The 11,809-nt window shown below is 41.6% G+C and overlaps 1 protein-coding gene across 1 annotated transcript; it reads right to left on the bottom strand.

Annotated features, from left to right (window-relative positions):
• Positions 1-871: 871 nt before the first annotated feature.
• On the bottom strand, positions 872-10,487 carry lhx1a (LIM homeobox 1a). Its single transcript, XM_036563870.1, has 5 exons — positions 9,828-10,487; positions 8,266-8,489; positions 7,324-7,601; positions 4,516-4,684; positions 872-3,172 (listed from the first exon to the last, which is right to left on the bottom strand). Exons 1-5 carry the CDS (start codon positions 9,995-9,997, stop codon positions 2,793-2,795), a joined length of 1,221 nt encoding a protein of 406 aa, XP_036419763.1. The 5' UTR covers positions 9,998-10,487; the 3' UTR covers positions 872-2,792.
• Positions 10,488-11,809: the final 1,322 nt, after the last annotated feature.

Here is an 11,809-nt window from a genome sequence, read left to right as displayed (position 1 = left end):
TGATGCGGTTCTTTAATATTCCCCCTCCCAGGCTGTGACATGTGACAGAAATGCCACCCTGTACTGTAGCCTTTATGTGACATGATATCACCCTTTAAAAAATAAAGGTTCCTAAATGGTTCTTTGCTTTGACATAGGCTTCTAGGTAAAAAAAAAACCTGTAATTGATTCAGGGCGTTAACATTACACTCTTAAAAAATAAAGATGCCAAAAGGTTTAGAAGAACCATTTACAGTTCACTAAGAACCTTTTGAAGGAAAGTTTAAAAAACCTCCTCAATTTGTAAAGGTTCTAGAAAGAAAAGTTAGTTGTATAGAACCTTTATATTATGTGAAGGTTATACACTGACACATCTCCTTTACAAAAACAGCTCTTTAGGGAACCAAAAGTAGTTCTTCTGTGGCATTGTGCAAAGAACCCTTTGTAGCACATTTATTTTAAAGAGTGTATGTAGAGGTTCTTTAGAGGAACTTTAAAAGGGTACTCATTTAAAAAAAAATGGCTGTTTAAAGAACCATCCATCAAAGGTTCTTTGGGGAATCAAAAGCATTTCTTCAATGACATTGCTCCAAAGAACCTTTTCTGGCACCTTTATTTTTTTAAATCCACACTCTACCACAGAAAAAGCACTTTTTTGTATGTATTTTGTCAAAATCTGTGGTCTCATCCATTACTTCACAAGTGACCGGTTACATGGTTTGACCATCACAAAGGCACAAAGCCAACAGTCAGACAGGGATTGCGTCAGCTGCTAATAAAAGTAAAGCGGTTCATCTGCTGTCCAACACACGTCATTCGCTACAGCTGCAGCACTGCACACTGTACGTCAAATGCAAAACATACTGAATCCTAACATTGACTGGCAGTTTATTATAACTTTTACTTCTAGAAGCAAATCATGCTCTGACTGGCTAGTATGGTAACATAAAAAACAGTAATTCTCACCATCTCACCTTATTAAACAACCACAGGACTCACAAAAGTCGCTCTAATAAATCTGACCTCTACGTAAATGTGGATGTGCTACCAGCCATTGTCTAAGCTTTATGCATAGAAGACATGGTAACCCACAAAAGAGCTATGTCCAGTTCATCTTAAGAAATGTAGGTCTTTCATTTCTATACCTAATCAGTGAAATAATGGAACATGATTAACAAGATGAGGAATGAAACTTCAAATACATGTACTGGCCCAATGCCAATGTCAGCAGAAGAAATAAAGAATGCCTAATTGGGTGTTTCTGATATGTACTGTAGATAGTCCTGAAAATAGAATATTTACTAATCCAAGGAAAAGCATCTAGCATCCAAACTTCATATTTTCTAATTTTATTAAAAACTCACAAATTTGTTCAACATGTCGTATTTATACAGTGAATGGTCTAATATGCACTGGAGGTCACGTAAGCTTAGGTTTATTAGAACAATAAAAGACATACCATGAGAATTTGATATTTAAAGAAATTAGCAGCTGCTCGCTGCACATTTGACCATCGATTTTAATAGTTTGGATTCTCCTTTAAAGACACAAAAATAAAACTTGTAGGTCTAAGTATGTTATATTAACAATTTATGAACGTTTCTTTTCAGCAGACTAAAAAAAATTAAGAAGTGAATACTTCTTATGGTTTTTTAACACTTACACTTTGTTTCAACACGTTCTGCAGATAATGGTGCAAAGCACTTTTACAGTATTTGTGCTATGTTTTTATTTGGCAACTGTCTACTTACTTGTGTTTTTTTTTTTTTTCCTTTTTCCTCCCTTTTTTTGTAAACAACATCTTGTACAAACTAGCACAGTGAACCACAACCCCAGCAAACTCGTTTTTCTTCGTACAATATAAATAAAGTCGATACAAAAGTTTGGTTGGTTGCTTGGAACTTTTTTATCTGGATCAAGAGGTTCTAAAACATGGTTGATACTTTTAACTCCTGAATTAAATATATTACGTAAACAGTTGACTGTTCTAAGTCCCTTTCAGACCCTCGTTAAAATATTTTTAGAAGGTAGACTTCATTTAACAACATTTCAAGTTCTCTTCCATTAAATAAAGGGTTCACAATCCATACAACATTTACTGTTTGCCTTTTGAAGGCCAACATCAGATTTGGTGGAATTCTTGGTAAAACAAAAGGATATGTCCAGATAGAGAAAAAAAAGAGACTTTTTTCCTCCCTGGCCTCCAGAAACATATTTAGTGTCAAAAAGGTTGTTTAAGTGTCAATATGGCAGAGCCTTGAAAGGCAAAGAGGTCTGAGGAGCTTTCAAATAAATAAATTAGTCTGACGGCTCGGATCTTTCCTGGAGTCAACATCGCAGGTAAGCGTTAGGTAAGCCGCCACGGGCGTTTCTTTGTAAAGTTAAAGTCTTTGACAGTAGCTAATGCTGTTAATATGTGGCAATCATTGTTTTGAGAGTGAGGGTTTAACCGGTGGGCTTCAGGAAGGGGGCCGCTGTGCTAAAGCCTCACAGCACAGTCCGTACAGCGATTAGGTCAACAGTAGCCATCAGTCTTTTTGTGTGCTCGAGTTCTGACTTTGATGAGGAAAAAGGAACAGGAACCGAACAGCAACACAATATCAAGGTAAACGTCTACGGCCATGACGTCCTCTGCTGCACCTCTGTATACTCTCACACCGCAAAAATCATAAGGAAAAAGAAAAAGAAACGGCAGAAAATAATAAATATAAATGTGAAAACAAAGAATGTGACCAGTGTCCCTGTCCCCTGTCCACCCTCCCTTTTCTGTTGTCCCTTAATTTCTTTCTGGAGAAATGTCCATCTTCACAAAGCTACCAGACTGTGGCCTCGTTCATTTCCGACGGGGCGTGGGAGAGGTGGTTGCTGTATCCGCTTCCATTGAGGGACAGTGAGGTAAAAGAGGGGCTGGGGCCAAACACGTCAGAGGACATACTGTGCAGGGGTCCTGGGATGCCAGGCTCCGGGCTGGGCGAGTCCCCTGGGTGGTGGGACACGATGTCTGAAAAGCGCTGTACTTCACTGGACGGATGGTGTCCAGGGATAGGATGGTCCATGCCCCCTAGAGGGGTTCCGGTCGGTCCCGACGATGGGACAAAGGGGAGGTCCACTGGGGTCTGAGCCTGCGAGGATGGCGGGCCCTGAGGAAAGAAGTCATAGTTCCCTCCGGGTCCATAGTACTCACTCTGATAATCTGCCGATCAAAGGGAAACATCAGACTTGGTTCAAACACTTCAAGAAGCTGTGCTTTAAAAAAATTCATTGAACATGTAGCCTGTAGTTCCACGGAACAAGGCCTCACTGTGCCACATTAGTCACAGAACATGTTACACTTAAATCACAAATGTAGCTGGGTGGGGAGAACAAGGCTGGTGAGAAAATTAATTAGAAGGAGGAGCACTTCATCAGTGATTTTACCTTCACACAATTCACCTCATAGCTGAAGTGTGGAATAATCAGAGATAAACTGCAGGTTTTGAAGAAGAAACTAAATAAAAACTTTTCTTGATAAACATCCTGAAGTAGTTGGAGGTGGGGGCACAACATGCCCAGAGGCATAAAGCAGGAGTGTGGCTATGTTTCAATATTTCAAAAAAGTTTTTTCTCTATTTTTGTGAATATTTTTACCTATTGTCTTTTTCAAACAAAATAATAATATAATAATAACAATAATAATAATAATAATAATAAGAAAGAAAAGAAAAGAAAAAAAAAGAAAAGAAAAGAAAAGAAAAGAAAAGAAAAAGACCAACTTTTTTATTATCAAACTAAATTAAAAAAGAAAAAAGTAGTGCATCCCTGGTCATTTCACTATTTAGAATAAAGTGGCATTAAACTGAGATTTTCAATTTGATTCCTGCTAGAAATTAATCATAGCTGGGCTGTATTATAAAACTGTTAAAAACACAAAAACACATCATTAAAAACAAACAAACAAAGCCAGGGAAATGAATAAATGAATACCATAATATAAAAGTCTTATGAACGCTGAAGATAAGAGAAAGAGAAATACCACTGGAATAAAACTCTGTTGATGGAAATGGCTAACCTACTGACCTCAATTATGGTAAAGAGTTAGACATTAATGCAGACTGAGGAGAGGCCAAAACGGCAGCTCCGTTTACACCCATGGGCGAGACACACCATCCCAAACCAGCACTGCGGTAGCATTAAACACTGGTTTAGAGGCAGCAGCGCAGCAGACTGTTCAGACTCAATGAAGCCTTCAGCTCGGGTCAGGCTTAAAACACACACAAACCCGAAGCACTGCTTAAAGGGTTCATTAGTGAAAATGTAGCTTATTAGCCCAGTGGTGGGTTTACCAGGGGGCCGATGCTTCCTGCCCTTTAATCAGCAAACAGGCGATGAACTATGTCCGAGAAAACGGCAGCTTTAGTGAGCGCACACCGCCAGCCCCGTGTTTGTGTTTTACAGCGGGATCAGTGTGAGCGGCGACATGAAGCTCATTTCTCTGTTCAGCGCTCGGCTGGAGAAAAGGGACAGCGCGCGGCGTTTGAGGGTAGCGCTTCCTCTTACCTCCATAGTAGGAGAAGGGTCCGCCGTTGGGCAGCAGCTCTCCGGGCTCCAGCCGGTCCACCAGCGTGCGCATCCGCCTCGGGCTGCGGAAAAACACGTGTCTCCGCGCGCCCAGCGCGCTCAGCTGCTTCATGCGCCGCTCTTTGGAGCGCCGGTTCTGGAACCACACCTGCACACACGATAGACAAAATAACACACACATTAGACCCAAAACTGTGTTATTTAGATATAGACGATACACACTCGCAGCGCAGCAGACCACCATGCGGTTAGACGAAAAACAATAGACCCACTCGCACAACATTCGCTACGCTGAAGAAATAAAAATAAAACGAGTTGGATCGTTAAAAAACGCATTTTCGTCATTCATTGTCCATAACGTTTTCGTGGCTTTACAGATAGGTGTGTTACAGAGTATGTGTTCGCGTATTATGAGGCATCGTGGAATTTGAGACAGTGTACATATTAATATGGGACACGCATTTAGGCCCTGAACATTATAACCGTTTTTATTTGATTTATGCGTTAAGAAAAATTATTTTGTCATTTAATAAGCAAATTCATAGTCTTTCGTTTTTCAAGTTTAGAAAGAATACACTCGCATGGAATTCACTTAAATATTGGGACAAACTTGACTCTACAAGAATTTCTTCAACTGCCCAGAGTAGCAGAATCCGATCTCAGCACACGAGCTCATCGTTTGCTTTGCCAAAATAAACCGCTTGCACGCGCACAGCTAAAACATATCATTACACCACGCCGAGAAACGTATTTTCATTCTTCATCATCCGTAAAGTTTCATGGCTTTAGATTTAAAACAGTGGGAAAAACAGACATCAGTTATTGTGAGCGTGCGTCCAAAAGCCTAATGAGGCCGAGATGTTGTTATTATCCGCTGAATAACGACATTAACCTGGTGGCTTATTTTTTAATTTCATATTTTACTGGTTTAGAATAAATATCTTTAAACATCCTCCTGTTCTAGACTCACACGGTGACGCAGTATACAGCTCAGCCCGCGTTCAGCACTTTCCTACTGTAGTGACAACATTACTCCCAATTACAGTGAGAGTGAGGCTCGCGCCATCCTCGCTCTAATGATCTTTTAACCCTCCATTTAGCCCGACTGAGGGGGCAGCAGCAGGGACTTCACATCTCCCATTAACAGGCTGCTTAAGAGGAACGAAGCCCCCCACATTAGCCCTCCATCAGCTTATTATTTCATCATCTACAATTCCTCCCTTCATTTTTTTGTTTGCTAATTACTGTTTATTGCGCCGCTCTTTCCAGGTTCGCCCCCCAGACACCAAAGCCCATTGCCCGCTTCCAACACTTCATCTCATCTTCAGCCACATTCCTGGACGGGTTAAGAAGCTGGTATTCGCAATGAAAAGAAACTATTTCAGCTGATGTGAACTAATGTTTCTACTCTTCGCTGATGAATTCATTCTTAATGAGCAAAATAAATAACGAATTTTAGTGGAAACGGAATTAAAAATGTGTTTTTTCATTCAGGGACTGTGATATCCGTGTCTCATACGACCACACTGCACACTGTTCCATCAGACCTTCATCAATATCATCCACCTCAGCTCTTATTTAGAACAGCTTTTGTCCAGAACATTTAACCTTTACTGTCTGTCTGCGGGTATCAGCTCATTTCTAGCGTTTTACTGCCTTCTCTTCTCTTCTCTTCTCTTCTCTTCTCTTCTCTTCTCTTCTCTTCTCTTTTCTCACCACGCACGTTCTTTTCACGTGTTTTTGTGCTGAAACTCTCCTCATCATTAACACTTCTGTAATTCAGAGAACGCCAGTAACCTGAAGTCACAGTCTCGCAGTGAAGCGGCCACTCTGGGGTATTTAAACAGACCCGGGGCAGTTCTCTCCCTCAGGACGGACTCAGAGGGGCTAAACGGGATGGCACCGCGCTGCCAGCCCCCCACAGCCAGCTGGCATTTTCCTCCATCAACCGAGCCAACCAACTAAATTAGGCTAACTACAGAAATATATACAAAAAATAAAACTACAGAATTATCATTACAAAAATATCAAAAATACTATAACGACAAAAGTATCAAAAACTCATAAACATAAAATATTCTAAGCACAGAAGTATCAAAAATTATTCTCAATATATAAGTATCAAACGGGGAGCCAACTACAATAAAAAAAACATTTTCTATGATTGATAAAAATGGACTGAATAAAGAAACATGACGAATTACGCTACCAATAAAATATAAAACGAATTAACACGAACAACAATAACAAAAAAACTGCGCAATTACAGAAATATAAAAAAACGAGTCTCTCGCAATGTGTCAAATCAGGCTGACTGCAGAAAAATCATTAGCATATATTTGCAGATTTGCAGCCAATAAAAATGGGAATTAAATGCATTTTTTTAAAGGGGCTGCATGAAATATCCACCTCATTATACTGCTGGTACAGCTACTACCATGTTATTACTGACAATACTCTACTACTACTGCTACTACTACTACTACTAATAGTAATAATAATAATAATAATAATAATAATAATAATGACCACATATTTCCTTTTCATTTCAAATGATAATGGACAGACGCGCTGACAACAAATTCGCTAAATCAAATCTCCCTTCATCCACACACACCCACAAACACACACACACAAATACAGTGCAGTGCAGGGAGCAGGTTACTTGCTCGTGTCTTTTTGCTGAGCCGTAACCGCGGAGAGCCGCTCTCCAATCCTCATAAGCCTCTCTCTCTCTCTTCTGTCCTGTTTATTGATATAAAGGCCGGGCGTGTCCGGCTGCTCTACCTGAATGACCCTCATGTTGAGGCCGGTCTCCTGCGCCAGCTGTTCCCGGATGTGGCGCGTGGGTTTGGGCGTGGCCGCGAACGCCGCTTTGAGGGTCTCCAGCTGTTTGGCCTTGATGGTGGTGCGCGGGCCGCGGCGCTTCCCGCCCAGATTCTGATCATCAGCCTCGTTACTGGGAGCCTCTTTATCCGACAGAGCGGCGATCTCAGAGTCCTTCACATCGTCCTGCAGAGGATCCTGCGAGTCCGGCGATAAACTGGGGTCACTGCAGGCTGTTACTGAGAGAGAGAGAAAGAGAGGGGGGATTAATAACAACAACAACAATAGTAATAATAATAATAATAATAATAATAACAAAGAGATTATCCATCAATAAATAAAAATACTAAGAGGTACAACAACATAATAATAATAATAATAATAATAATAATAATAAATAGACAGATAGATAGACAGATAGATAGATAGATAGATAGATAGATAGATAGATAGATAGATAGATATAAACAAATAAACAAAGAAGGAAAAATTACACTTTAAATGAGCTTAAAAAACTGTAAATACTGATTTTTTTAGGATTTCGATTTTGTCCACGAATTCTATATAAACAAAATGTAAATTGCCTGTGAAATAAACAGGTCACAGTAACGGTGTGGTGAAGGGTAAGCGGGTGGGCTGGTGGTGTTTGTGGGTGATTGTGGCCTAAGAGCCAGTAAACATTACATATTTGAGTAATTCAGTACAGCGTCTGTGTGTCCGGTGATACAGTGTGTGATGGTTTTCGGCGGTTATTTTCTGACCGATACATTTAGTCAATTATGAGTTTTTCAGGAATCCTTTTAACATTTTTCTTCACTTTTGTAGACACCAGACTCTACATCACACATCGTACACTGTCCAGCAGCAGCTCTAACCGCTGGCCTGTCTTTGACTTGGTCTTACCCGAGAGCAGGTTGGTGTCCTTCACGTTACTGTTGCTTAAATAATCGTCTTTGCACACGAACTTGTTCTCGTCGATGATGTAGAGCTCCTCCCCCGTGGACAGCTGCTTGTTGCACATCATGCAGGTGAAGCAGTTGAGGTGGAACACTTTGCTCCGCGCCCTCCTCACCAGGTCGTTGGGGGAGATGCCCTGAGCACAGCCCGCACACTTAGTGCCGAAGCGCCTGCACAAGGGACACACACACACACAGGTGGGGACACAGTCAGCACGGCCTCAGCAAGGGAATTATTCATTATTACTTTTAAAAAGTGAAACTCATAAAAAACTCGCAGATTTTATCCACTTGTAGTTGTTTCATTTTTTCTCTATTAAGAAAAGGTTGTGCATAAAATAAACACCACAAACTGACGCATAAATAAACTCTTTTGACAAATGAAGATAAGTACAAAGAGAAAAAAAAATCAGGAATGCAAAATGGCGATATCGCAAAAAAAAACTTGCAGTTGTAAAATAGCGCTAAAACAACGAAAGAAAGGGATAAATGCGAGAGTGGATAATAGAGGCTGCAGGCCTGTAAACGTTTTAAACAGCATCTGCGCAACTAAAACGGGGATAAACGGGCGATTCCCCCAATACACACGACCTCCTCTGCCTATCAGTGTGGACTGGCAGTTTGTGCGCGCAGATTGTTGATTCTCAGTCTGTCGGTTTCCACCTCAAAGTGGTTTACTATTCAAATCCACTTATCACATCTCGGCTCGGAGCAGGGCAAACACACACACACACACACTCGTACCCGGACAGGGCATTGATCCTTAAACACAAAGTGTGATTTCCTTTAGAGTGTACAGACTCGTGGTGCTATCTGTTCTCCATTTTGCATGACAATTCAAATTAACAAGCTTTTAATTAATGGCTGTGCTAATCAAAGAGTCCAGCATGCTAACCTTCTTGTCAAGTCTTCCTCTCACACCCACAGTGGGAGCCGGTAAATCAAAAGGGACTTATTTGTGCGTTTTTCCTTACTAGAAAAATTGCAATAACTAAATTTATTACTATCACTAATAATAGAGAGCAATGAGTCTTTGTGTAGTGAAGTGGCTAAATGCTAATTGCTACATCTAACAAAAGAAAGAATACTACACTCATAGCGCACTCATTTACTTAGTGTATTTGGACATGTCTGTGAAAAATAAATATCAGGTCTAATAATAAATCAGTTTAACAGGAAGACTTCAGTTTAGCCCAGTGCTGCCATTACAACACATTTACTTAAGTGTTTTGATGAAAATATTTCTTATAAGAGAAAAAAAAATATTATAATATAAATATCAGCAATAATACAAATATTATCTGTAATAACATATTAGCTATAATAATAAAACAGCAGCTGAAATGATATAATTGTACAACGAAACGGAGCGTCACCAACTCTTCACTGATAACTGATGAAGGCCTACAAATACATGCTGAATACAAACTGGGTGACCACAGTCTTGTCCGGAGAGGTTCAGTCTCCCCCAAAAAACTCCTCCAGGCGCTGCTGAGGCCCACCACTCACCTAAAGAAGTCGTTTTTGCAGTAGAGCTTTCCCTCCCTCGAGAAGCATTTCTCCGTTAGGTTGCATTTACACTCGCAGCACTGCACACACTTGATGTGCCACGCTCTGTCCAGCACGTTCAGCAGGAACCTGTCCAGTATCGGCCTCTCGCAGCCCGCGCAGTGGACCATCGTCTCCGGTAACGGACCGATAGCTCTAGCTCTGGGGGGTGTCGTTGGTTTGGCTTGGGTTTGTTTGATTGTTTTTTGTTTGTTTGTTCCTCCACAGCACGAGAAGCCTCTCTCCGTATCTCACACAGGCAAAGAGAAAACTGCCCCTTACTCCAGGTCCCCCCTCTCTGCCAGTCTCCGCGAACAGCTGCGGTGCGTTCAGACCCCCCCCCCAGATGTGGGCAGATGTGGTCAGGAAAAGCTCCTGAACGAGCAGGCCGGGGCTTCTCGCTTGTGTGAGGTAGTTGCCAAAGCGCGTGAAAACCTCAGTGGTCCGTCATGTCCGTCTGCTCTCTCTCTCTCTCTCTCTCTCTGTGTGTGTGTGTGTGTGTGTGTCTCGCTCTCTCTCTCTCTTCACACACGTAAATAAATAAAAGCCCCGCGGCACGTGGGCGACGTTACACCACCGAGCTGGCACGCGCTAAACGAAAAGCAGCATGGCCGTCCCTGTCGGAGTGAAAGAGCTGCAGAACAGGAGGAAAAGAGAAGAAAAAGATGCTGAAGGCTGACGGCGCGGCTAATGCAGCCGGTCTCTGACGGCGGCAGCGCGCGAGAAGACGCACAAGCTCGTGCACGCGTCCATTGATCCAGACAAACCAGCAGAAAATCCCTCAAAAATAAATCAGTTTCAGTAAAGTCCCACTTCTCCAAAAACAAAAGCGTGCCTCTCCCTCCGCCTCTCCGCGGCGCGTCTTGTTTAGTATGTTTCTCTTCTTATTTTGTTGTTGTTTTTGTTGTTGTTTTGTCGCTGTGCTAACAGGCGCGCGTGCCGTGTTCCCCTCTCTCACTCACTCGCACTCGCGCGGCCCTCTCGAGCTGATCTGATCTGCGCGGCGCCCGACGCGCGCGAGCCGCCCTTATTCACGGGCCCGTGACGTCACGGCGGAGCGAGGCCAATCGGCGCCGCTTCATACGCCGCGCGCGCCGAGCGACCGGACCGACACCACGGCGTCCGCGAGAATCCGCCGCAGCGCGCGCTGCTATTTATAGGGAGAGATGCGCGAGAAAGCGGAGTGTCAAAAACAAAACAGAAAAAGAACGAAAAGAAAAAAGAAAAAAAGAAGGAAGGAGGGAAGAAAAAGCAAACGCGGTTAGAGAAAACAAGGAGAGATGAAGAGAAGATGCAAACGATTCCAGTCTGATTCTGTCCTCTTCTTCATCTTTTTTACTTTCATTTTTCTGGTGATGATTTCTGTTTTTTCACACGGATGCGGAGCACGCGGGGCTGCTGAACGCTTTGCTGATGTGAGGTAGGTATCAGACTTCATATCAATCCATTTAACACTTTACTGACTGCGAAATGCTCAATGTTCTCAGTGAGGTAACAGTCATAACGGGGCCTTTTGGGACGGATAACGCCAAATACACCCATTAATATGACTGATATTTCTTAATAAGATTGATATTTACTCATCAGCTATATATTTTTCAGTAGAATGTATATTTTTCTCATGCAAGAGGCTGCAAAAGCTAATACAGCATTTCAAAATTGTGCTATTAAATCTTATTTATAATGTCATAATGAAATTAGTGAAGCTGTTCGTTTTCTTATTTGATTTACGAGATAGAATAGTGGTCAAAAGCTTTGTTATTTTTATGTATTATTGGGTTATTTTAAAACAAGAGTTAGCGAACGTCGTTGTTTATAAACAGAAGTTAGTTGTTTCTAAAGTCTTTTATCTGCAAAATTTTGTTTATATTTTTTTCTTTCTAACTTTCAATTTCTCCTATTGTTCCTGTTCCATGTCCAAAATAAATCATTATCATTACAAT

This window comes from Colossoma macropomum, unplaced genomic scaffold, assembly GCF_904425465.1.
Source record: "Colossoma macropomum unplaced genomic scaffold, Colossoma_macropomum, whole genome shotgun sequence".
In the NCBI taxonomy this organism is placed as follows: domain Eukaryota; kingdom Metazoa; phylum Chordata; class Actinopteri; order Characiformes; family Serrasalmidae; genus Colossoma; species Colossoma macropomum.
The sequence above is the reverse complement of the archived record's forward strand: the minus strand, read 5'-3'. Positions and strand labels throughout refer to the sequence as shown.